Source organism: Hemibagrus wyckioides, linkage group LG21 (assembly GCF_019097595.1).
Source record: "Hemibagrus wyckioides isolate EC202008001 linkage group LG21, SWU_Hwy_1.0, whole genome shotgun sequence".
NCBI classification, from domain to species: Eukaryota; Metazoa; Chordata; class Actinopteri; order Siluriformes; family Bagridae; genus Hemibagrus; species Hemibagrus wyckioides.
The window spans coordinates 8774854-8801793 of record NC_080730.1 but is presented as its reverse complement, the minus strand read 5'-3'; the positions used below and the strand labels follow the sequence as shown (position 1 = coordinate 8801793).

The window sequence follows — 26940 nt, the reverse complement described above, 5'->3', positions numbered from 1 at the left end:
AAACATGTGAGTTTAAGATCCGGAGAGTACCATTTGTAATATTTCATCGTCTTTTTGTTGTTGATGTTTTTTTTTTTACTGTTGTTCTTAAACGGAATAGAAATTTCGCCACTGATTAGCGTTCATTTTGACAGCTCATTTGGATTTTGGTCACTTTTGTAAAGTGAGTGTGCGAAGATTTGATGGAACAAATCTTCCACATTGCAGTTTGAAACATTTTCCATCACATTTCTTGTGCACTGGGCAGGTTTATGGTAAAGTGTCAGTGTAAATGCTTTGAAAAATATACTCCTTCTCTTCACATGGGCTGGTGTCAACATTTCACATACGTCATGAAGATTATTTGGAGAATGTGGATTTGTTTAACATTAAAATAGTGTCCCATAGACTAGGTAGGCCTCATGCTGGTGGCATGATAAAAGATGCATTTGCATTTGAATGTACACCAATCAGCCATATCATTATGACCACCTGCCTAATATTGCGTTAGTCCCCCTTTCGCTGCCAAAACAGCCCTGACCCATCGAGGCATGGATTCCACTAGATCCCTGATGGTGTGCTGTGATATCTGGCACCAAGATTTTAGCAGCAGATCCTTTATGTCCTGTAAGTTGCAAGGTGGTCACATCCCACAGATGCTCGATTGGATTGAGATCTGGGGAATTTGGAGGCCAAGTCAACACCTCAAACTTCACCTCCGCCGGCTTTCCTTCTTTCCTTCTTTCCTTAGTGCATCCTGCTGCCATGTGTGCCCCAGGTAAGTGACACACACACACGGCCATCCACGTGATTTAAAAGAAAACGTGATTCATCAGACCAGGCCACCTTCTTCAGTTGCTCCGTGGTCCAGTTCTGATGCTCATGTGCTCATTGTTGCCACTTTCGGCGGTGCACAGGGGTCAGCATGGGCACCCTGACTGGTCTGCTGCTATGCAGCCCTATACACAACAAACTGTGATGCCTTTCTATCAGAACCAGCATGAACTTGCTTATTTTAAGCAACTGTAGCTTGTCTGTTGGATCGGATCACACGGGCCGGTCTTCGCTCCCCACGTACATCAGTGAGCCTTGGCCGCCCATGACCGTATCACCGGTTCACCACTGTTCCTTCCTTGGACCACTTTTGATAGATACTGACCACTGCAGACCGGGAACACCCCACAAGAGCTGCAGTTTTGGAGATGCTCTGATCCAGTGGTCTAGCCATCACAATTTGGCCCTTTGTCAAACTCGCTCAAATCCTTACGCTTGCCCATTTTTCATGCTTCTAACACATCAACTTTGAGGACTTGCTGCATATGTATGCATATGTTATTTTTCAGTTTTATGACTAGTCTTTTATGACCTTGTTGTCCTTGTTTGACTACCAGCTTCAATACATAAATTAACATTCGACCAGTCTCTAGAGTAACTTTAATGTCTGGTAAAATTTTTAAAAGTGGTTGTGAAAGCAGGCAGCACAGTGGCTTAGTGTTGCCTCGCGGCAAGAAGGTCCTGGGTTCGAATCCTGGGTTCAAACAGGCAGGGGCCTTTCTGTGTGGAGTTTGCATGTTCTCTCCGTGTCTGTGTGGGTTTACTCCGGGTACTACGGTTTCCTCCTACAGCCCAAAAACATGTAAATTAGGTTGATTGGTCATTCTAAATTGCCCATAGAAGTGAGAGTGAGTGTGTGTGGTTGTCTGTATATATGTGTGAACCTGTGATGGATTGGTCACCTGTCCAGGGTGTACCCCTGCCTTTCGCCCAGTGTGCACTGGGATAGGTTCCAGCAGATCCCTGTGACCCTAATTAGGAATAAAGCGGGTATAGAAAATGGATGGGTTGTCAAAGCCCATTAAAAACTCTGTAATGTCCTTCTTTTATAGTGAAGACATATATAAGTTCCATCCAAATTAAGCAAGAAAACTTATTTGTCTCCTGTTTAGAATGTTATTGTGGGCATGGAAAATGTCTGGATGGCATAGATGGGAATGGCCGGTGCATCTGCTACAAGGGTTGGAAAGGAGTGAACTGTTCTGTAGGTCAGTGCTGCAAATTATTTATTTTTTTTACAATATTTCCAAAAAAATATCCAGTGATTAAAATGTTCTTTGCAATGTTCCTCGTTTAACCCTGAAATATCGCCAGTAAAAAAGCGTAATCTCATTTTTTCAGAGATCGTTAATGATGAATGCGGAGGGATTTGCGATTCAAATGCCAAGTGAGTGAATACGATAAGCACACAGAATTCTAATCCCCTCTCCATCCAGTGAAATTTCTATTAATATGTGGTGCAAATGAAAACTGCTTTTCTCTCTGTATAACTTTTCTTTCAGCTGTTTTTCTCCGAGTTCAGGAGTAAAACCGACATGTGTCTGTGCGGCAGGTTACCATGGAAACGGCACCTTCTGTCAAGGTCTTGTTTAAAAGAAACGAAATATATGTCTTTTACTATTATGAGGAATGATGAGACCATGATGCATATACAGCGACCACTTTAATAGGAACACTTGTACCCCTGCTCGTTCGTTATCAATAATGAGGCAGCAGTGCAATGTGGATACAGGTTAAGAGCTTGATTTAATGCTCACAACAAGCATTAGAATGGTGGAAAATGTGATCCAGTGATTAGCAATGGACAAGAGGATGTTTTCTGTTCTTCGGCTGTACAGTTTTGGTGGAACTTGATGTGCTAGCTCATCCATCCATCTCAGTGTTTGACATGTGGTATGTACTGCTTATCACAGTAAACATTTTCTCCCCAATTTCCACCCAGTCATGTCTTCCCTATCATATAAACTACTACCAAGTGAGGAGGGTGAAAGCTATGATGTTCTGCAATCTTCTGAACTGCTGCTCATGCTGTGTCATGGGGCAGTGTAACACAGAGAAATGTGTTATCCCTCCCCCTGTGGATTCCCAACCCCCTTCCTGTGCATGAGCTCACAGATACCTACAATTGGCTAGTGTTGCTGTGATTAACATGGGAGAGAGAGCTCTCCCACCCAGTGAGCACTGCTGGCCATAGATGGCTCTGGCATTGTCAGGATTCGAACTCACCGTCTCTGGACAATAGAGCAAAAGCTTTTACCTCAACTCATAAGCATTTTCCTTTGACCTGTGGAACTGCCACTCACTGGTTGTTTTTTTCGCATCATTCTGTGTAAATTGTAGAGTCTATTGTGTGGGATTGCTAGTTTCTCAAATACTCAAAACCACACGATTGGCGGATTGGTTAATTGCATGCATGTGCAGGTGTACGAAATCCGCATAAAAAGTAGGAAACAACAAAGCTACGATCCTGTGGGACTTCCTGATCCAGGCAGATAACCAAGTAATAGCAACCCAGCCTGAGTAATAACAGATAAGGAGCAGAAAACAGCAGTGGTGATAAATGTGGCAATCCCATGTGACAGCAATATCCAAATACGAGAAGTTACAGGAATACGAGGCACTAAAAAAGGAGCTAGAGTGTGGAAGCTGAGATCTAAGATAGCTACATTAGTGACAGGAGACTCAATGCCATGAATGACAGTGGTGTTTACAAAAGCGAAAAACCTAGGAAAAATGGAATTATATTTTTAAAAAATGTCATTTTATTTGGCTAACTTGCCCCATCTCCTGCCTCTATCCACATATTTATAGCTTATCATTATACGGCTGTTGCTATGGTTACATCTCAGAAGGCCTCATCATTGTTCAGTGGTTTTAATTAAAACATTTTAGTGCACTGCTGCCCATAAATAATTTTCTTTCTGTGTAATTAAATAAAGTTTTTAATAAAATATATAGTTAATGTTAGTGCAAGGTCAAGAACCAAACCAATAAAATGAATCGATGAAATATATATCTCTGCCATACTTTCTCTGCGCACTCTGTGATGCGGCATTGACAGCGCTTTTCATTATTGTTTACAGGGAATTCATTCTAAGAAGACAACTAATGACAATTAAATGTCACTTACTTTTCCTAATTAAGTGATGCATTGGAAAATGCATAAATACAAGCCCAAACCATTATTTATACTCACTGTCTTGATTACATTCTTGATTACGGCTTGTGATGAGATTTGATTCAGAACTGTGATTAAGGTTTTGTCTGGATCTACATTAGGAGCGTGCGGAAAAGATAAATTAATGCGCATCAGAAAGAATTTTACGTGGCCATGCTGTGAATATAAAAATAAATTATGATGTCTCACTCATCCAGTGTGTTACATATGTTTTTAAAATGATTTCTTCCTTTCTAAAATAGGGATAAAATAATAACTTAACTATAAACTTTATATTTATTTCTGTTTCTATACTTCTATAAAGCTGCTTTGAGACAATGTCCATTGACACAAATAACTTGAATTGAATTGAATTGGATTTCTTTCTTTCTTTCTTTCGTACAGAAACTGACTTGTGTGCCGTCGGTAATGGTGGCTGCTCAGAACATGCAATATGCACAAAAATCTCACCTGGAGAAAGGAGCTGCACATGTAAGAAAGACTACACTGGAGATGGAACTGTGTGTCTAGGTAAAAGTTTTTACACATCCCCAATATTCGGTATAACAGGATGTAAAAGACCCTGAACCATCCACTGCACTTATTCCTTTATATAGTTGGTCGATTGTATTTTATTATTGGAGCAATGTTTCGCATTTATATAATACAGTACTTGGCAGATGCCCTTATCCTTATCTCAGTGATGCAACAGAGTAGTTGATGCTTAAAGGGTTTGCTCAAGGGCCCAGCTTGGCTTTGTCCTGTTTTTGGATTTGAACTCAAACCTTCCCATCAGTAGCCTGCCATCTAAACCACTGAGCTTCCACTTCCCTACAGGTTTTAAACCAGTTTAAATCCTAAAAGTCCTCCGAGTAGCTGATATTGTCTAATTATGTGTCTTTTGTGTAAAATTGTGTTTTTGTTATCCACCACTATTAATTTCTTGTCTTTTAGTTTGTTAGCACATCATAAATCTGTGTACCTGTATGTAGTGCAGTGCATATGAGTAGACCTCTCAAACCTACCAAAGATGGCAATTGTTTGATTTTGACCTAAACCACAAAATCTGTAAAGTGTAAAGGATATAGAAAGCCAATTTTAATTAAAATTAGCAGCACAGCAGATTAAGCCAGTGAGTTATTCCTATTTGTTTGGTTATTCAGTATAGGAGGTCATATTAAAGTGTAACTATAGTCCAGCCTTAAACCATTATTAAGCATGTCATTGTTACAGTTTACACATGACACAGTATCACCTTTTTACATCAAATCAAATTTTGCCTGTATTTACGTTAATGGTGTCCTCAGAATAACAGACATCTAATATTTATTATGTAAACAGAATGCCTGGTATGTAATAATGTGACTTGCACTATATGGCTAAATGTTTGTGGACACCTGACCATCATCACACCCCTATGTGGTTTTTGAACATCTCTTCCCAGATTTAGTTCTTCTTTGCTGTTATAATAGTCTCCACTCTTTCCTTTAAATTTTGTAATAAGTGTTCTATTTTATGAGGTTGGGATCAGGGCTCTGTTACGTTACATTGCATTAGTTACATTTGGCAGACGCCTTTATCCAGAGCGACTTACAATTTATCTCGTTTTTTACACAGCTGAACAATTGTGGGATAAGGGGGTGAGGGTTGCTCAATGGCAGCTTGGTGGATTCGAACACCAAATGTACAATCATTAGCTCAAGACCTCAACCACTAAGCTATCACACAACCCACAACCCTGTGCAGGCCACCGTAAACTTGTAAATCCATGTCTTCATGGAGTTTGCTTTACTTCATTGCAGCACTGGTCAGATTTGGGACACTTAATTCCACAGAAGGGAAATTTTAATCCTACAGACCTTCCTTGCAATTGTGATAATCAGGTTTGCACATACCTTTGGCCATAAATGAGGTATGCAAAAATAACAGAAATCCATGAAAACAAACAAAAAAAAACCTGATGAAATTTCAATATCACATCATTGTTTGCTACATACAAATTCGATCATAATAGTCCTACAGTGACAATAATAGTATTATATTATTAATAAGTTATCATAGTTCTTATATTTACTTTAGGTTGTTTATTATTATTATTATTTTTTTTTTTTTAGCTGAATCCTGATCATTCCTCTGTGTGTTTTTGTTCAACAGAGATGGACCCCTGTCTAGTTAATAATGGAGGATGTTCTGAAACCACAGATTGCATCAAAACTGGACCTAACACAGTAAACACTATTACTTTATTAACATCACCACTATCATAACGTTAATATTATAAACATTTTTGAATGAAATTGTAATTAATAAAGTATTGTTTAGGATGTAATACAGAATGCTTATAGGTGACTCAAAAAGCACTGGATACATATATTAATAAAAATATAATTGTAGATATTACACATATTAGGATTTTTTTTAAAACAAAACTCTAATGCTAGTATGCTTAGGCAAACTGTGAAAAATATTTAAGGCTAGACCCAACATCTTCTTTTCTTGAATTCTTGAATCTGTATTATTTAAAATATGTGAATACACACGTGATATTTATCCACACAATTTGATTTTTATTTCCTGTCCATGAAAGGAGATTGGAGTATGCATGTTAATTGTAGACAAAGCTTATGTTAAGCTTTGGATTTTATTACAGTAAAATGAGAGATACTAGCTCTGTAAAGTGAGCTAATTTAAGTTAAGTAGCCTCTATTTGTCATTCCAGCAGTGAAATTCTTTCCTCATAAATCCCATCCTTGGGAGTTGGGGTCAGAGCGCAGGGTCAGCCATGATACAGCGCCCCTGGGGCAGGGGGAGTTTGGGGGCCTTGCTCAAGGGCCCAACAGTGGTTGCTTGGAAATGCTGGGGCTTGAACCCCAATCTGCCGGTCAATGACCCACCCAGAGCCTTAAACACTCAAGCTACCACCTCCTGACACCATTGCAAATGACTGCTTGGTCAAATTATTTCCATAAAAATGTTTAGTGCAACTCTCAACATTACAATAAATTAGATTCGACTACATTTTTCACTCCGCCACATTTCTAAATAAAACACCCAGTAATTCAAGCTAAGCACCTACAGTTTGACTTTTCCTTGAAGAAATATTGATTGCACTTGCCAGCTTTGAATAAACAACGCTTTCAGATTACTAAGATATGATTGTGGAAAACATTCTCATTTCGATCCCTTAGTAAATCGTTTTAATTCGTCTACATCTGGCAGAAACAGGCTTCCGTAAGTTTCGCAAAAATGTACCCTGCTTAACTACATTATATTCTCTTTTTGCAGGCTGCATGTGTTTGTAAAGCAGGCTACGCTTCAAAAAGAAATTTCTGCTTGCCGATAAATCTCTGCTTAAAGGTACGTGATCCAATTTCACATGATTGATTTTCAGTTAATCAGCACCTCAGTGAGTTTGGTAATCTATAAAATCAATAAATCACGCAAAAATGTATTTGTGTTTAAGTTTTGTATTGACTGTAAAAACCCATTAGTTGTCCTTGGATGCGTATTGAGGAATTTAACTTATAGCCTGCAATAATTACTGATTACGTATGAGCATACAGAACATTTAGAATGAGATATTCATGTCAGGTTAAACATAAAGACAGCTATTAGCATGCCATGTCAACACCGGGAAACCAGCAACAAACTGGCTTTCACAGTACATCACAGCATCTCTTAAATCGGGGAAGTTTTCAAATAAGATATTAATATTAAATTAAGTATTTAAAAGATGCAGTAAAACAGACTTGTTAATGAGCTCGCTCTTAAGCGGTATGTTTGCCTCGTGTTATCCATGATTTGAAACGATTTTAAGAGTTGGAAGCAAATTCCTATGATAGCAACGTCTTTGGACCAAAATGATCTAGAGGTGTGTTTCTTTATATATTTATTTGCGAATTTCCTGATACTAAGCTGGAACTTTTGTTTTTTGTGAATCGTTATCTCAGTTAGCCTTCCACCACCACCACCGCAGAGTAGAAGTAAATGTTGTACCCAAAACATGATTTGGCTAATCAAGTAAAATAAAGCAAGTAAAAAAAAAAACAATTTAGCTTAAATAATCTGGCCCCATTCACACCTTCCAGAGACAATATTCCTTTCTTGCTTTGAGTTAAATTGGGAATTCATTTTATAACTGTGTATTAAATACCAAGGATGTCCATTTCTGTGCATTTAGACAAAATGAAAACATAATATTAACAATATTATTACGGCTATTTACACTACCAGTCAAAAGTTTGGACACACCTTTTAATTCAGTGTTTTTTGTTTAGGGATTTATTTTCTACATTCTAGAACAATACTGGAGATTTCAAAACTATGAAATAACACACATGGACTTATGTAATCCGTATGTAACGACAAAAAACAGTCAGTTGTTATTTTAAGACACGAAGGTCAGGTGTTCTGGAATAGTTCTTGCAAGAACAGTATTGTCAAGTGCATTTGCAAAATCAAGCACCATGATGAAACTGGCTCACATGAAGACCATCCCAGTAAAGCAAGACCAAAACTGACCTCTGCTGCAGAGGGGAAGTTCATTTAGAGTTACCAGCCTCAGAAATCACCAATTAACAGCACCTCAGATTAGAGCCGTTATGACGGCTTTATAGAGCATCAGTAGCAGACATATCTCAATATCAACTGTTCAAAGGACATTATTGTGTATTTCGGCCGCCTTCAGCATTGTTTTACAATGTAGAAAGAAATAAACATCAGGAAAGACCATGGAATTAGAAGATGTGTCCAAACTTTTGACTGGTAGTGTATATACATTTCAAAATCTTGCAATGGAAAGAGCAATAGCCAAGAGAATCAAATAAACACCAATAATTTCTGCCACTCATGCTGTCTAGGGAGTGATTGATATGGCACTGAGTTGTTTTAATTATTATCTAGGACAACGGAGGCTGCAGCCCCTACGCTATGTGTCAATACATTGGCCCGGGTGAGAGGAACTGCACATGTCGATATGGCTACAAAGGAAACGGTATCGAGTGCATGGGCACCATCAGTAGAGTGAGTATCCTCTGGTAAAGAGACAACTCTGATAATAATTGTTATGACTAATCAACAATTAATTTCATACCCTTTAAAAATTAATATCTTTATTGCTTGAGGCAGGAGCTTCTTCACAAACAGGCTGCTAATTGGTTCCGGAGAAATCTTGTAGTAAGTTTCATATACAGTTTTTTATTTTGCCTATTTGTGTAATAAAGGATAATGGAACTAAGGTTTGAATTACATCCAATGTTTTATTTTATATAGCAATCAAGAGTCAGGGATTTGTATACTCGGGGGCCGTTCACCTTGTTTTTACCTCACTCAGATTACATTGGAAACTACTCGGTAGGTTGTTTTTGTCAAAAATATTTTTTAAAGTTTTGCACAAGCTTGATATTTGTGATCGCGTATTGTTTTGGCTTCCTGGTATTGTAATGCAGGTTGTGATTTTTAAGCTGAAAGATTTTTACCCATCCCAGCACGATCAATCAATATCTTTTTCTATTCATAATCATTCATCATTCTATTGATTATTAATAGACAACAGACGTCATGTGTTAACCAGTCTTAATATGGTCTTCTGACATACTGGTGACTTTCTAAACTATAAATGATAGCTGCCTAAAATCGTAAATCTGGTTCATTTTAATCTCCTTATTAGAGATTCCAAACCTCCAATTTTATTGCATAGAACAAATTTGATAGCATGGGCTTTGGAATAATAATATCATGAACTAATTAACTGAGAATTGTTAGTTCATAGTAATATGTATAATAAGTAAGTGATGGCCCAATACAAATCACTTTAACTAGCACACACACACACACACACACACACACACAGCATACACATACAACACAAATCGACTGCAAATCAACTCTGTTGATAACTTATATAGTTCTCTTATATATATAACAATCTTACATATCGTTTATTTTCTTTAAAAAGATTTAGAGTCGCACTTTTTATTTAAAAAAAATGGCTTAAAATGAATGCAGAACTCCACACTTGATTTTTGATTTATTTTGTTTGCGAATTTAGTTTTGCACTTCTCGGCCACCGTAGATAACTGATCGTTACCGAAAATCACGTTAAGTATTATGAAATGAACAACTCTTTTGACTTAAGTACAGTTTTAACACAATTTCAACATACTAATGAATATTTATTATTCCATAAATTAGCAGTTCTTTGAATCCTGGCAATATCAAGAAATCAGTATTGTCAATCTTATCACATGAAATATCAACGTTCTTATCTTTATGATATCATGAAATATTGTGCTTTGAAACCTGTACAGGTGATCAAAATTTTATCTTTTAACCTATCACATGTCCTTCACAGCAATCGGTTTATACTGTTATCCTCAAACAACTGAACCTGTTCAAACTTATTCCTTATTTCTGTTTAAAATAAACCTAATACATCCGAACCATTTAATTGGGTCTTGGGGGGAAAATTGTACTTCATAGTAATTAGCTAACGATAACAGATGCACGTTAAGTGGGAAGCATGATTAGCCAGGCGGAACTTTGTTCTCCTTGATAATTAAATACCATAGAAATGTCACCAGGCAGGAAGTGTCAGGAGTAATCAGGGTAAATCACGGTAATCAACCACAGTCTGGATGCAGACCCAGCAAAGTGTGTATCAGTGGAACAAACCGACTATCTGAAAATATACTGTAGCACAGCTAATAAATATGAAAAAAATGACTTTCATTTATAAACATATACTAGAGCGGCTTCAGTAACAGTTCCTTAGCTGCTACTTAACTATTCACATGCAGTTTTTTCAATTGTTTAGCTACAACCAACAGACCAAAAACTGGAGACATGAGTTCAGAAAAGATTCAGAAAAAAGATTGACGTTTTTACAAATGACTTTATTTAACCTCTTTTGTCTGATTAGCATACTAAAAAAATTAAAATAATGCCGGAAACAAAATGTTTAAATGCGATTGGACAGAGAATTATGCCCTTATTCCTCCTACATGAAATTTAAACAAGTCCATAGGACTAATTGGAAGTGGTAACATTAAAACCACTGAGATAGAAAACATAACCTCTTGAATCGTCTTATTTATACCCAGGAATTAATCACTGAAAGCCTAGAAATGTAACTGAATTGTACGCGTGTACACTACCAGTCAAAAGTTTGGACACACCTTTTAATTCAGTGTTTTTTGTTTAGGGATTTATTTTCTACATTCTAGAACAATACTGGAGATTTCAAAACTATGAAATAACACACATGGACTTAAGTAATCCGTATGTAACAACAAAAAACAGTCAGTTGTTATTTTAAGACACGAAGGTCAAGTGTTCTGGAACAGTTCTTGCAAGAACAGTATTGTCAAGTGCATTTGCAAAACCCATCAAGCACCATGATGAAACTGGCTCACATGAAGACCATCCCAGGAAAGCAAGACCAAAACTGACCTCTGCTGCAGAGGAGAAGTTCATTTAGAGTGACCAGCCTCAGAAATCACCAATTAACAGCACCTCAGATTAGAGGCGTTATGACGGCTTTACAGAGCATCAGTAGCAGACATATCTCAATATCAACTGTTCAAAGGACATTATTGTGTATTTTGGCCGCCTTCAGCATTGTTTTACAATGTAGAAAGAAATAAACATCGGGAAAGACCATGGAATTAGAAGATGTGTCCAAACTTTTGACTGGTAGTGTATGTAACAAGACCTGTTTTGCTATAAATGTTCTTTGCTTTAGGATGTGGATTGATATATCCCAAATGATTTTTGATGATATTTTGTTCTTTTTTTCCCCCCAAACAGATTGCTCTATGGGAGCTTAAAAACCGCGTCCCAGATCTGTTGCGATATCACATTGTAAGCTGTGAAGAAGTGTCTGAATCCCAGCTTAGGTCTATCACACGTCTGGTCACTGCTTCAGGGCATGTGTTGAATTTCAGCGTCCGAGATGTAAGCCTTTAACAGCAGAACAAAATTAATTACCATTTTTTCCAACACAAATATCAACATAACCAAGTACTACAGATATGCAATTACACTTTGACTAAAGTTATCCTTTTTTTAGTTTTCATTTTATCTCAAATGTATATCTAATTTTTAGTTCATTTTCACAGGGTGCTGTGTACATTAACGGCGACACAAAAATAGTCACTAGTGACTACGAATGTTCCAATGGAGTCATACATTTCATAGATAAAGTCCTCATCCCGTATGAACTGAAGAACAAAACTAAGGCGGTTGAACACAATGTATGTATTTTTGTCTTTGTTCATTTGAATGTATTCCTTTGGAAGAGACTTTTATCTGGAAATAATTGCGTGAGGCAGACTTCAGACCAAACATCTAGCTGTTCAAGGATTTTTTTTTTTAGCGATACGATGTGCTAGCAACTGATCAGAAGCGAATACAAAATGATTGGTAGGAGACTAAACACAGAATCTAAACTACATCGGTCAAGATAAGTAAGATAAAACGATTAGCACGCTTAGGCACAAAGCATAATGTTTACTGGTAACTAGAAATGCTTTTTTGTTAAAAAACTTTAACTAAATAATTAAACAAGTCCATTACTCAGTTGATAAGAAATGTCAGGATTTCTGTCTATATTTATATTTCAGTGGAATATTACTAATGCAGCAGAAGCATATGGATATACCATGTTTAGCAAGTTGCTACAGGTATGTGCTTGAAGTACCCTTGTTAGGTTGTAAATGCCTTTTTTATTATTATTATTATTATTATTATTATTATTATTATTATTAAAAAAAGAAAATCTTATTGTAAATGTAAAATTAGGAAAATGAAAAATATTAAATATTTATTAGTTGATATCATCCATTCAAGAGCAATTTGTCATTTACAATACTTTAAGTTCTGATTTTGATTTGGCTCTAAATAGTCATATTTGATGTGTATTCAATAATGGCATCGTATTCACTTAACTAACTGATTTGAACCTTTGTTCGCTGTCAGAAAGCCAACTTGATGGATATGCTGCAGCATACAGCATTTCACCCTTTCACCATGTTCTGGCCTACTGACAAAGCATTCAATAGTCTGCCACAGGAGCAGAAAAACTGGCTGTACAGTGAAGATCATCTTGACAAGCTGCAGGCCTACTTGAAATTTCACATAATTCGTGACCAGAGAGTAAGTGATCCTTTCATATAAGTTACCTATGCTAATTGGGCATTGATTGGAAGTTTAGAGGTATATGATAAGGGAGTGTTGATTTATTGAAACAAGGCTTAACAAGGTGTTTAATTGCACCATTTTGACCAAACTGCAAACATTTGTTGATCATGCAAAACATGTTTGGTGTTTCGCACTAGAGGTATGAGTGTAATGTGGTTAATAAACTAAGGAAGTATGTTACACCCAGTGTTTTTCTACACACATTGTCATATGCAATATCGCTAAGTTTTGTAATTTCACGCAAACTATTTTCTAAAATAGAGCATTGGTGTTTATTTACATTTTAACGGTCAAAGTGGAATCATATTATCATTTGCTTAACTTCAAGCTTTGCTCGTCTTTAAACTTTGAGAGGCTGAGCCTTGTAGGTGGAAAAATAGCAAACTATGCTAAGGAAAAATTGATTTCAAGATGGCTGTGATGTGTAGAACAATTTGAATAGCATCTGGATTTGTTTTAATTTTATTTTAACGTTACCGTTGTAGCACTAATGCAAAATCTATAAACATATCTTGGCTGAGACAGAATTTAAGTGAAAAAGTGTACTCACTGACCAGAGAGCGTTTTTAAGTAGATCACAACAAAAATACATTAGTTAGTTAGTTAGTTTATTTTTTTTATTCAATGTATATTTAGTACAATTATTAAATGTATTTTAATGAATTCAGATTTGAATTGTTTGCTTAAAAACATAATTATTAAATCAGGTGAGAAACAGATACTAATAGTCTGTAATCTGATGTTCTCGAGTTGATGTGCCCTGCCCTGACAATGCTATAATGGTCAGTGAGTGCTGGATCAGTACTTTGTCATTTGTAATATCATAATATTCCATCTTCAAGCATAAAGATACATATGTACAGGGAGATTTGCTTCAAATTTTATGCTAGGTGTAATGATTCTTCCTTGTTCACTACAGCACAATAATATCATCACTGTTACGACAGTTAAGCCGGCACTACCTAATGTTTTACCTTGTGTCTTTATAGATAGTCGCTATTGCCCTGCCGACAGAAAAAACTTCCCGATCCATGTATGGAGCATGGCTGACTTTCAGTTGTAGCCCAGATTTAACTGTGAGTTCCAGCTTTTTCTTATTTGACAATTTAATTGCCTTGTGATGCACATATTACAGCAGTTTCAAAATTACTGGTTAATTACAGTGTAATTTCAGTCATACTGGTTGTTTTCTTCATTTATAAAACTTAAAGGCCTTTGAGCCAAATGTTGGGTTCTGATATCATTTCTGTTTTTCTTCGATAAATGTTTTCTTATTTTCAAGTAAAGCTGTACTGTACATAATGAAACAGAGGAGTAAGTAAACATGAAAGTAGAAAGCACTAGTTAAACAGCCATCTTAGCTACCCCTATATCGAATAATAAAATAAATCTTATATAAATATAGATGATAAATATACATTTTAATCTTAAATATAAACCTTTAATTGTAGAAGTTTCAATATGAAGTTTTTAAAATTGTTTTAAAAATATTCTTAAATAATAACATTTATATTTACTATTTACATTTTTAACACGTGAATATTAATGTTTTAAATTGGTCTTTTAATATATATATATATATATATATATATATATATATATGTATATATTATATTAAAAGTATATATATTAAAACTCTACATTTTTGACATGTAAATATTAATAATTTGAATTGTTAAATTTTAGCTGCATATTTATATCTATAATAATATATATTATAGATCATTAAGATTATTCAACTTTTTACATTTGGCACTCGTATTTCATGTCAATCCATAATTATATTACTGTTACAGATATCTATTGATTTAAAGTGTATTTATATCTATTAATCTTTTTAAAATTAAACATTTATTTTTACTTTAATTACTATAATATAATTTGAATGTTATATGCTCAGATATTTTAAACATAAATCAACTGTAACAGATTATTACAAAGCATTTTTTTTTATCATAATACTGTATTCTGCCTCCGCTTGACATCGGTGTGATTAACATTCAGTATGATGTATGCTGAGAGACTTTAAAGCAGTTTTGTACATCGCTCTGGATAAGGGCATCGGGCAAATGCCGTAAATGTAAATATAAATGTTTGTGAAATTATCGACCTTTTTTATTAGGGGGAAATTTTACTCAATGGAAATGATGCCAAGATTGTAGAACGCCACCTGGAATTCAATTCGGGAACGGCACACGGGATCGACAAGGTTCTAGAACCCCCAAATATAGGAGCACACTGTGATGACTTTTCAGCAATTGAGATCAAAGTAAGAGATCAGTGTAAATAAACGTATTGTCTTGAAATTGTTTATAAAATGAATATAGACATTAAACAGTGTGTGCGTATATTAATTTGATTATGTGTAATAGGGTCGCTGTGGATCTTGTTTATTTGCACCACCTTGCCCCTACGGCACTGTGTACACTGTAAGTATCCATTTGATCGTTGTTAGTGTTGTTTACCGTTCCGATTTTTTAGCTTTAAATATAACAAACATTCAGTTCAGCATGGCTTATTTGTCATTTTCAGAAATTGTACTGTGTGCAAGCCACTTAGCTTTTTAAAAGAAAGAATGCGTGGCAAGAAAAGCTGACATGAACACACTTTCGAATGGCAAGAATGTTGGTTAAATTTGTTTTTTAGCTATTAAATTAATTAGCTTTGAATAGTCATCTTTCATGTTGCATATAATATATTATAAATATTTATTAAATGACTCTAGATCGAATATATTGCTCGTGACACAAGACATAAAATACTAAGCAAGTGGGCAGGATTCTATTTCAGGTTCATAGAATTTAGTTCTTGGATGCATTCCTTGGAGTAGCTAGTGTGTAAATTTATACTTAACAATTTTTGTAGTCTGAAATTTTGTGCATGAACATCTCTCTCTCTCTCTCTCTCTCTCTCCATAGAACAAAACCAATGTGTGTAGCAGACCATGGAACCCTTACAGAAGCCATTTCTTTTATGAGGACTTTGATCTCCCTAGCCGTTACAATTTTAAGCCGTTCGGCTGTAACCGCATGTGCTCAAAAATGTCCTGGGTTTCAAAGTGTTGTAAAAACCACTATGGACAAAACTGTCAAGGTAAAAATGGCGATCATCGTGTGTAGGTAGTAGAATTCCACAGACTTCAAAACATTTCACTTCCAAATGCAATATAAAGCAAATAATTCTTCCTAGCACTTTGCACTTCGTAATAATTTGCTTTATAAAAGAAATTTACTAGATGTATCATATATACACTATATTGCCAAAAGTATTCGCTCACCTGCCTTGACTCACATATGAACTTAAGTGACATCCCATTCCGAATCCATAGGGTTCAATATGACGTCGGTCCACCCTTTGCAGCTATAACAGCTTCAACTCTTCTGGGAAGGCTGTCCACAAGGTTTAGGAGTGTGTTTATGGGAATTTTTGATCATTCTTACAGAAGTGCATTTGTGAGGTCACACACTGATGTTGGACGAGAAGGCCTGGCTCTCAGTCTCCGCTCTAATTCATCCCAAAGGTGTTCTATCGGGTTGAGGTCAGGACTCTGTGCAGGCCAGTCAAGTTCATCCACACCAGACTCTGTCATCCATGTCTTTATGGACCTTGCTTTGTGCACTGGTGCACAGTCATGTTGGAAGAGGAAGGGGCCAGCTCCAAACTGTTCCCACAAAGTTGGGAGCATGGAATTGTACAAAATGTCTTGGTATGCTGAAGCATTCAGAGTTCCTTTCACTGGAACTAAGGGGCCAAGCCCAGGTCCTGAAAAACAACCCCACACCATAATCCCCCCCTCCACCAAACTTTACACTCGGCACAATGCAGTCAGACAAGTACCGTTCTCCTGGCAACCGCCAAACCCAGACTCGTCCATCAGATTGCCAGATGGAGAAGCGCGATTCGTCACTCCAGAGAACGCGTCTCCACTGCTCTAGAGTCCAGTGGCGGCGTGCTTTACACCACTGCATCCGACGCTTTGCATTGCACTTGGTGATGTATGGCTTGGATGCAGCTGCTCGGCCATGGAAACCCATTCCATGAAGCTCTCTGCGCACTGTTCTTGAGCTAATCTGAAGGCCACATGAAGTTTGGAGGTCTGTAGCGATTGACTCTGCAGAAAGTTGGCGACCTCTTCGCACTATGTGCCTCAGCATCCACTGACCCCGCTCCGTCAGTTTACGTGGCCTACCACTTCGTGGATGAGTTGCTGTCGTTCCCAAACACTTCCACGTTCTTATAATACAGCTGACAGTTGACTGTGGAATATTTAGGAGCGAGGAAATTTCACGACTGGATTTGTTGCACAGGTGGCATCCTATCACAGTTCCACGGTGGAATTCACTGAGCTCCTGAGAGCGACCCATTCTTTCACAAATGTTTGTAAAAACAGTCTGCATGCCTAGGTGCTTGACCTTATACACCTGTGGCCATGGAAGTGATTGGAACACCTGATTCTGATTATTTGGATGGGTGAGCGAATACTTTTGGCAATATAGTGTATCTATAATCACCACAAACAACAATTTGCCTGTTTAATGTAATCTAAGGGCAGATGTTGTATCTGATCAATAAACATTTTAACAATATTTATGTCTGATATGACACATGGATATCACAAAATAAGCTCAAATGACTTGTTACTTTATTGCACTAGAGGTGTTGATCAAATTAGAAGAGTTGTATTTAAACGTCCAGTATATGTGAGTTCTGTTCTATTTTGTGTGTAGTAATCTACTACAGATCGTATATACAGAATATTATACGTAATATATGGTCAGCAATACCTTTTAATGCCGAAGGAATGTGTGACACACCCGTATATGTTTCCATGAAGACTTCCTGCACAGAGCTGTGATCTCAACCTCACTGAACACCCTAGGCACGAATTGAATTTTCTTGCCCATTGTCAGTTTGCTGTTCTGGCTGAATGAGAAAATCCTCACAGCCATGGTGAAAAACCTAGCAGAAAGTCTTCTTAGAAGGGTGGCGTCTATTACAGCAGCAAAAGAACAACTCCATCTTTAATGATTTTGGAATTGGAAGCTCAAAAAGCACATATGGGTGTGTCCACATACTTTTGACCACATAGTGTGCGTGCTACTTGTAGAGACAACAGAAAATATATTCCTCTAAATCGCAAAAAGACAAAAATGTGCGGACTATTTTAACAGTAGAACGTGTAGCTTATTAAGATGTGTGTCTGTTCTAGTCTGTCCTGGAGGATTGGAGTCACCTTGTGGAGAACATGGTGATTGTGATGATGGGTCATTTGGAACAGGGAATTGTAAATGTCACAAAGGTTTTAATGGGACAGCATGTGAGCTGTGTGAGAAGAACCATTATGGCTCGAACTGTACAGGTAAGTTCACTTTTTAAACCAAACTAAGGCCCTGAGTTATTAGATGCTAATTAGATATATAGTAGTTAATTCAATGAATTCTATATATCTTCTTTTAAATCTTCTGTCAAATTTGTTTACAGTTTACTGTATCTTATTATTCATAATATAAAATGTAATATATCAATCATAACATAATAGACAAGATTTTTTCTTTTACTTGGCTAATAAATGATAAACCACAATTTAATATGATAATAAACGGCTACATTCATTCTGCTGGGCAGTAGCTAGAAGGATTTGACTTCTCGGAAATCTCAGAAAATCAGAGAGCCTCTGCTCAGCTCGATGCTTGGAGTGAATTCTACCACATTTCTATGTTGCTTTGTGGAAAAGCAGCTGATATAATTTATTTTAATTGTATTATTATTATAATTATTTATTTATTATTATTATTATTATTAATAATAATAATAATAATAATAATAATAATAATAATAATAATAATAATTATTATTATTATCATCATTATTATTAGAGGCCTATTCTCTCCTTTGTGCAAGGACAACATGCATATTACTCACTAATGCTGACCATAAGAACTTATGCATTGCTTTATCAAAGATTTGTGCAAGGAAGCAAGAATGAAATAAAATCCCCAAATCTAAATGTGCTATAAATCGGACCAAGTGAAAAGACCAAATGTTGTATACAATCAAAAGGTGATTTAAAAAAGCATTAGTTAAAGTGTGTGCTCACTTGTGCATCCCATCTTTATGGGATGTGGAATAGTCCTTTTATAGCCACTGTATTATCATGAAAGTTTAGTGTAGGGTTTAAACAAAGTGGCTTTTGTGCCTGAAATTCTGTCCCATAGTCCTACATCTCCTTTCTCCCACCTGGACTTTCCAATAAAAAGGGCAGCATCAGCAGCATTTTTGGTTGAAGTCCAAACTTATAACAATGGAAATGGATGTGTTCTTTTTGCTCCCCATAAATAATAATAATAATAATGTAGCCCTTTCATAATTCTAACATCACTCGATTTTCTATTGATTTAGGGATGGATAGTCTAGGTTTGATTCTGCTCTTTTAGCCTTACACAAGTAGAGGGAGAAAGTAAATGCAGCTAGCATAAACTTTATTTAATGCTAGATAGTAGGAATGCAGGTTCTATCTAGCATACACACAACTTGCATAAAAAAATGTTCATCATGCAGTTGTAAAGTAGAGCAGCACAATATTAAAAAAGCTTAGTTTTTTTCCCCCTCTGGGTAAAAAGAAGGTTCAAAGTATCCCATTGCTGTAGGAGCTTTACATTGTGATCACTAATTCACTAGACATCTCACACTAAGAGAGTTCACTTTTTCGTCTGCTTATTATCACCCTCTATTCTGGCCTTGATACGTCAGTCTGTCTTCTGCTGTTATGTCACGTTGTGCTCGTTTAGTGCTTGGTAATGGCTGGAAGTATCTCTTCTACTCTTGAGTATGCCAAAACAGTGGGTTTGCTCTCTGTTCTTATTCTTTGTACCTTCACATAAGAGACAGTCCACTATACCTAGCTTTCATACAGTATGCATTTTTTTTTTTTTTTTTTTGCATTGATTAATGGGACTTGCAATCTAGTCCTGTGACTACTCTTTAAAGGTCAGTGTGCACATTCATGTAATCACATGGCCAGCTATTTCCCGTAGCTATTTTTATCGCCTTTTCATTATCTCCCTCTACAGATGAAATGCATCCCAAGCTTGACTGAATCAAATGCAGGTCATTCCGCTAGTCAGTAAAATGGCTTTCAATTAAAACTTACTCCGACACTCAACACAATGGGAATGAAGCGAAGCATTGCAATGGCTCCTGCATAGCACATAGATTTAATTCTTCCAGACGTTATGCAATAGCCATTTTTGGTAGTTTCATAGACATACAGAGTGATAATTCACTAACGATCCAACTGATTGCTTAATTAGATATAAAAAAATATATTTAAATATCAAAATATTAAAACACTGTTTAATAATTCACTGTTTGAATCTGATTACTTTTACTATTGTAATTCACAATGGCACTATCTGATGTTTTCGGGGGATGATGAGCATCCATTTTCTTAGCTTCAGTAAGAGCACTTCAGAAATGTTAGGCAGACTGAATTTAGGCCTGTTAGGTCTGTTGTTAAAAACATTTTTTATAGCAACCTAAAATTTCTTTCAGTTTGTCCCTCTGGAAGACCAAATCAATTTTCTATATCTAACACCTACAACAAAGGTTTTCCATTTCAGTGCATGCCCCAAGCAGAACTCCTTTAGAAAGCCTTGACTATCTACAATTACTTAAGGAACCATTGTTTTTCTAAACCTATATATTTAAAAAGGTATATGTAAGCAGTTCTGTCAGAATCTGACTTTTTGCATGTAAACATTGCATTGTTTTTCAGTAATTCCGTCTTCATTAAATTCCTCATGTAGCTTTAATTAAACATAAGCACTGGATTAACTCACTTTTGCCTGCAGCCTGTACATGTACCAGTAATGGGAAGTGTGACGATGGCATAGATGGCGATGGCAGCTGTTTCTGCCAGGAAGGCTGGACAGGAGTGATGTGCGAGTCCAAAATCGGTAATAAGAATATTTCACTTTATTAAGACAATGAAAGGGATACATACTTTATTTTAAACAATTATATATTTAATGTTGAGTGACGATGATTGGACATCAGGACAGATGATCTGAAATGTCTTCAGGTCCAATTGACTTACTATTATTATTTTTATTATTATTATTATTATTATTATTATTATTATTATTATTATTATTATTATTATTAATCCAGTTGAATTTTATGAACGGATTGACGAACCATCTTCTTAATATTCTTTAATAGGTGAGAAGCCTGTATGCTCTCCTGAGTGCCACTCCAAGGCTGTGTGCCTGCCTGAGAATCAGTGCCAGTGTGAACCCCCATATGTAGGAAACGGCTATAATTGCACAGGTATGTTTCTCCATTTTGTTGGTAGGTCAACGTTGGAGGCAAATCAGAATTCAATAACAGAATAAGGAATCGATTCTTTCACCATTTGATCTGGTGTGTATTGATACAAGCATGGTAGAGGGGAAAAAAAATCTATTTACATTGTAGATATATATGTATATAGTACAGAGAATTCTTATCAACTGACCGTTAATGGTATTCGATGAAAGAAAATGTCAGAACGGAAAAACTTCAGTAGCGAGTCTGAAAGCGAAAGGCAGCCATTCATTTTCTGTGTACATGCGTGGGATGGAGAACTGAAAAAGCAACACCACAAACCATTTGTACTGATATTCTGTGATGACGTGATAAAAACGAAAATGAAACTAAATGATTGGCTTGAATGATTCTACCAAAGTCGTGAATGTGGAAGTAAAGAAAGGCTGAGCCAAGCTAACCATAAGGTAAGTCATCTTATGGTTAGTGTGGCTCTGTATTTCCCCGCTCACAACTTTAGTTCCTAACTGCATTAAGTTGTAGTAATTTGTTTAAAGAAAAAAACTACACTAGTCTTCCCTGGCAAAAGAATGCATAGCTTGGCACCTGACCCTTTCGTAGTTTTTCCTATGTGGTGCATGAGGCAAAGGCAGGATTTGGCTTTGTTAAAAACATCTAGGGCAAACAAACTAAAAAGTCTAGGAAATACTCTGAGCACCATAAATGAGGCTAGTTAAAGGTCAGTCTGATTTAATATAGCCTACATTATAACCGGTCTGGAAGATGTTAATATATATGGTGTTATATGACAAAAACCCACTGAAATCCTTTTTAATAAATAGATATTGTCTGATATTGCATATTAATGACTACATGAAAGTATGTCGCTGTTGTCACTGGACATTATTATTTTTAATCATAAATAAACTTTACGATGACAATCGCAATGCTTCCCTTTTTTGCACATGCCTATTCATAAAGCTTTTATTTTTATGTTCTGCCCATGATCCGAGCTGAATGATGCTAAACCTCTCTCATTTTGATTTATCCAGCTCCAGATTTGTGTAGTGAATATAATGGAGGCTGCCACGAGCAGGCTGACTGCACCCAGTCTGAGATCAATGTGAAATGCACTTGTAAATCGGGCTACAATGGAGACGGCAACGTTTGCTCTCCCGCCAACCCCTGTGTTGAGGAAACTAATGGTGGCTGCAGTGACTTTGCAAACTGCATTTTCATTGGACCTGTGAGTTAATATGATTTGTTTACATTTTTACAACCTGATCTTCGGTTACTAGACAGAATTGGACTGCACACAATGATATTTTGCTTTTTTTCAGAATGAGCGGCGATGTGAATGTCTTGAAGGGTACGTGGGCAACGGAGACCACTGCTTTGAGAAGGTTGTGCCGCCTGTCGATCGCTGTCTGGAGAACAATGGAGACTGCCATGCTAAAGCCATCTGCAAAGACTTGCATTTTCACAGTAAGTATTTCATTCAACACGTTATTTGGGAGAATATTTGGGATGACCAAAATATTCTTTTTGGCTTAAGGCACTTTTATTATAGAGGCGAGGATATACTAGAAAATGTAGAAGCATTAACATTTAAAAAACAACTCTCAAACTGAAGTTGAAAAACCCACAAATGCATACAACATACATGATCCAATAAATTAGTATAGATACATAAAGTGCAATAGGATTTTTCCTATATTTTGGTAATTTGGTAGACTATATGATAAATGCAGTATACATTTGTTTTATTAATATAATCATAGTACATTAGGTAATCTAGGCATGGGGGTCACAGTCCAGTGACTTCTGTGCCAGTCCCAAGCTCAGATAAATAGAGAGGGCCAAATTTAATCATGCGAATCGTCAGTACTTTGAATTTCTCACCGGATTGGTCGAGGCCCAGATTAACAACGACCGCCATTGGTGCCGTTGACCCACAGGGCGCCGGTGGAAATTGGGCTACTGTTGGTCGAAGAAGTAGAGGAGGGAGGAGAGTGCGTAGACAGAGAGAGAAGAGGAAAAGTAAGAGTGTAGGACTGAGAATAGGAACTCTGAATGTTGGTACTATGACAGGGAAAGGTAGAGAGCTGGCTGATATGATGGAGAAAAGGGAGGTGGGTATACTGTGTGTACAGGAGACCAGGTGGAAGGGTAGCAAGGCTCGTAGTATAGGAGCAGGGTTGAAGCTGTTTTATTATGGTGTAGATAGTAAGAGAAATGGGGTAGGTGTGGTCCTGAAGGAGGAGTTTGTGAGGAATGTTCTGGAGGTGAAGAGAGTGTCAGACAGGGTGATGAGTCTGAAGTTAGAGATTGAAGGGGTGATGTTGAATGTTGTTAGTGGTTATGCCCCACAGGTAGGTTGTGAGTTAGAGGAGAAAGAGAGATTCTGGAGTGAATTAGATGAGGTGATAGAGAGTATTCCCATGGGTGAGAGAGTGGTGATAGGAGCAGATTTTAATGGACATGTTGGTGAGGGGAACACAGGTGATGAGGAGGTGATGGGCAAGTTTGGAGTTAAGGAAAGGAACCTTGAAGATGGTAGTGGACTTTGCTAAGAGGATGGACATGGCTGTGGTTAACACTTATTTTCAGAAGAGGGAGGAGCATAGAGTGACTTAGGAGCACACAGGTAGACTACATCCTATGTAGAAGAGGCAATCTGAAAGAGATTAGTGACTGTAAAGTGGTAGTGGGAGAGAGTGTAGCCAGACAGCATAGGATGGTGGTGTGTAGGATGACTTTGATGGTCTCTAAGAAGAAGAGGTCAAAGATAGAGATGGAGAAGAAAACCAAGTGGTGGAAGCTGAAAGAGGAATGTTGTGAGGAATTTAGACAGAAGTCGAGGCAGGCTCTGGGTGGTCAGGTAGAAGATAAGGAGACTTGGTGGTGGAATGAGGAAGTTCAGGATAGTATTCAGAGGAAGAGGTTAGCCAAGAATAAGTGGGACATGGACAGGACTGAAGAGAATAGACAGGAATACAAGGAGTTACAGTGAAGAGGGAGGTGTCTAAGGCCAAGCAGAAGGCGTATAACGAGTTGTACACTAGGTTAGACACCAGAGAAGGAGAGAAGCACTTGTACAGGTTAGCTAGGCAGAGGGATCAAGATGGGAAGGATGTGCAGCAAGTTAGGGTTATTAAGGATAGAGATGGAAAGGTGCTCACAAGTAAGGAGCGTGTACAGAGGAGATGGAAGGAGTACTTTGAGGAGCTGATGAATGAGGAAAATGAGAGGGAAAAAAGAGTAGAAGGGGTGAACTCTGTGGAACAGGAAGTAGATAAGATTAGAAAGGATGAAGTCAGGAAGGCTTTGAAGAGGATGAAAAGTGGAAAGGCAGTTGGTCCTGACGACATTTTTTGAGACAGTATCACTGAGGAAGAGACAGGAGTCAGAGCTGGAGGTAGCAGAGCTGAAGATGTTGAGGTTCTCTTTGGGAGTGACGAGGTTGGACAGGATTAGGGATGAGTACATCAGAGGGACAGCTCATGTTGGACGTTTGGGGGACAAAGTTAGGGAGGCCAGATTAAGATGGTTTGGACATGTTCAGAGGAGGGAGAGTGAGTACATCGGTAGGAGAATGTTGGACATGGAGCTGCCAGGAAGGAGGCAAAGAGGAAGGCCAAAGAGGAGGTATATGGATGTAATAAATGAGGATATGAAGCTAGTGGGTGTTGAAGATGCTGAAGATAGGGATAGGTGGAGAGAGATGATTTGCTGTGGCGACCCCTGAAGGGAAAAGCCCAAAGAAGAAGAAAAAGAAGACGAAGGAGCGTTATAGTACATTACTCAGTTGGTTGTACAGGAGATGCACACATGGGATGGTGTTTACTGAAAACAAAGGCTTTTTTCGGGTTACATTCAGTTCTCTTCTCGAATTTAAGTCAATTTTTTTCTTGAGCGATATTGACTTGATAAACAAAAAAGAAATCGTAAAATGAACGAAAAACAGAAAAAGGATCAGTTTTTTTGCAAACTGTGGCTGTCGCTGATAGAGCTGTAAAATCTTTAGGTCAGTAATTATTAGGTTACAAAGATACAGAATAATCACAAGTTGCTTTCTGTAAAGTTTGATAATAAAATTTGAAAAATGAATTTTACTTTCGTCTGCCTGGATTTTTAAACAAAAAAGGTAAAAGAACACGTCATTTCTGTTACTGACCCAAATATAGAATGACCAAAAACACACATGATCCAGAAACCATAACAGTCACATGAGGTAACTTTTCAAATGGAAATCAGTAACAGTGAGTAGAGTTATTACCAAATAACTTAAATAAATAATAATAAAAAAAGAGGTACTAGAGTTTCAATTACTTTTATGTTGTCTGTTAGAAAAATAAGAAATTGAAATAAATTTTAATGAATTTTAAGAAAGAATTTATTAGAACCTATAACCTCATTATGATCACATTAGTTTTACTTTGCTAAGTCATCATATGGAAATAATTGTATTATTATTATTATTATTATTATTATTATTATTATTACCATTATTGTTATTATCATCATCATCATTATTATTATTATTATTATTATTATTAAAAGCTTTTTTAGTTCGTTCATGCATTAGCCATACTGACTCACCCCATTTCCCTATTTATGTTCATATCCATTATGACAGATCAAACTCTAAACTCTAAACTTTACTCCTCTTTTTTTATTTTGATGCTTTTGAAATGTTCCTCTTGCCTTTACATTTTCATGTAACAACATTCATCTCTTCAGAGAACTCATTACTGTGTACAAAACTCCTACCTAGCATAACAACAGGAACGGATGCAACCCAATGATCCATGTATTATTGGTTTAATCTACTTCTAGATAGATGTTTATCAATCAGCCTGGATTGTACTTATGTGTAGTGTCTAACATTAGGATTATCCCTGCTGGGCATCAAGAGCAGACTGACTCTACTTGATGTTTCCTCACACAACCTCTTGGTAATGATGAACAAGGGGGTGTTATTGGATTTTAAACTGTGTGGGAACATTCCTTATTGGAAACTACACCTTACATGCACGCTAGACCCTTTCTGACAAAATGAAGTATGTAGTGTAGTCAGATTGTTTAGAAATGACCAGTGATGTGTTGAATGTATTGGACGAGGGTTTTCTTAGATGGCCACTAGTTAACTCCTGATATATCATATATCAATGAGTGCGTGTGCATGTACACTAACTATCCGACTTTTTTTTTTTTTTTAGAAGTAACCAGATTTTACATGTGGTCATGTGAACACCATATGATATCTTAAAGTTGTTATTACGTTCTTCCATTAAAGATTAGAGTAACAATTGGGCTAATCATCGCATCCATACTCTTTGTAACAAAAAGGACTCACAAAATTGTTTGTAATAGCTATGACACTCTTACTCTGGATTCTTTCATTTTCCAAATATGGCCAGTGAGAGAATAGCTGACTCAGAAGTAGTAAACACTTTATGTCTGTA

General features: G+C 36.8%; 1 protein-coding gene across 1 annotated transcript in view; it reads left to right on the top strand.

The window, feature by feature from the left end:
- stab1 (stabilin 1) overlaps positions 1-26940 on the top strand; it is a 76167-nt gene that overhangs the window by 32661 nt on the left and 16566 nt on the right. Inside the window, exons 39-60 of the mRNA XM_058373801.1 lie at positions 1926-2021; positions 2155-2200; positions 2316-2395; positions 4376-4501; positions 6125-6198; positions 7256-7327; positions 8873-8992; positions 9098-9145; positions 9242-9322; positions 11777-11923; positions 12088-12222; positions 12592-12651; positions 12947-13123; positions 14158-14244; positions 15291-15437; positions 15541-15597; positions 16087-16261; positions 18378-18527; positions 21019-21123; positions 21389-21496; positions 22525-22718; positions 22813-22957. Of these exons, the coding sequence (XP_058229784.1) occupies positions 1926-2021; positions 2155-2200; positions 2316-2395; positions 4376-4501; positions 6125-6198; positions 7256-7327; positions 8873-8992; positions 9098-9145; positions 9242-9322; positions 11777-11923; positions 12088-12222; positions 12592-12651; positions 12947-13123; positions 14158-14244; positions 15291-15437; positions 15541-15597; positions 16087-16261; positions 18378-18527; positions 21019-21123; positions 21389-21496; positions 22525-22718; positions 22813-22957 (2430 nt within the window). The remainder of the gene's footprint in view (positions 1-1925; positions 2022-2154; positions 2201-2315; positions 2396-4375; positions 4502-6124; positions 6199-7255; positions 7328-8872; positions 8993-9097; positions 9146-9241; positions 9323-11776; positions 11924-12087; positions 12223-12591; positions 12652-12946; positions 13124-14157; positions 14245-15290; positions 15438-15540; positions 15598-16086; positions 16262-18377; positions 18528-21018; positions 21124-21388; positions 21497-22524; positions 22719-22812; positions 22958-26940) is intronic.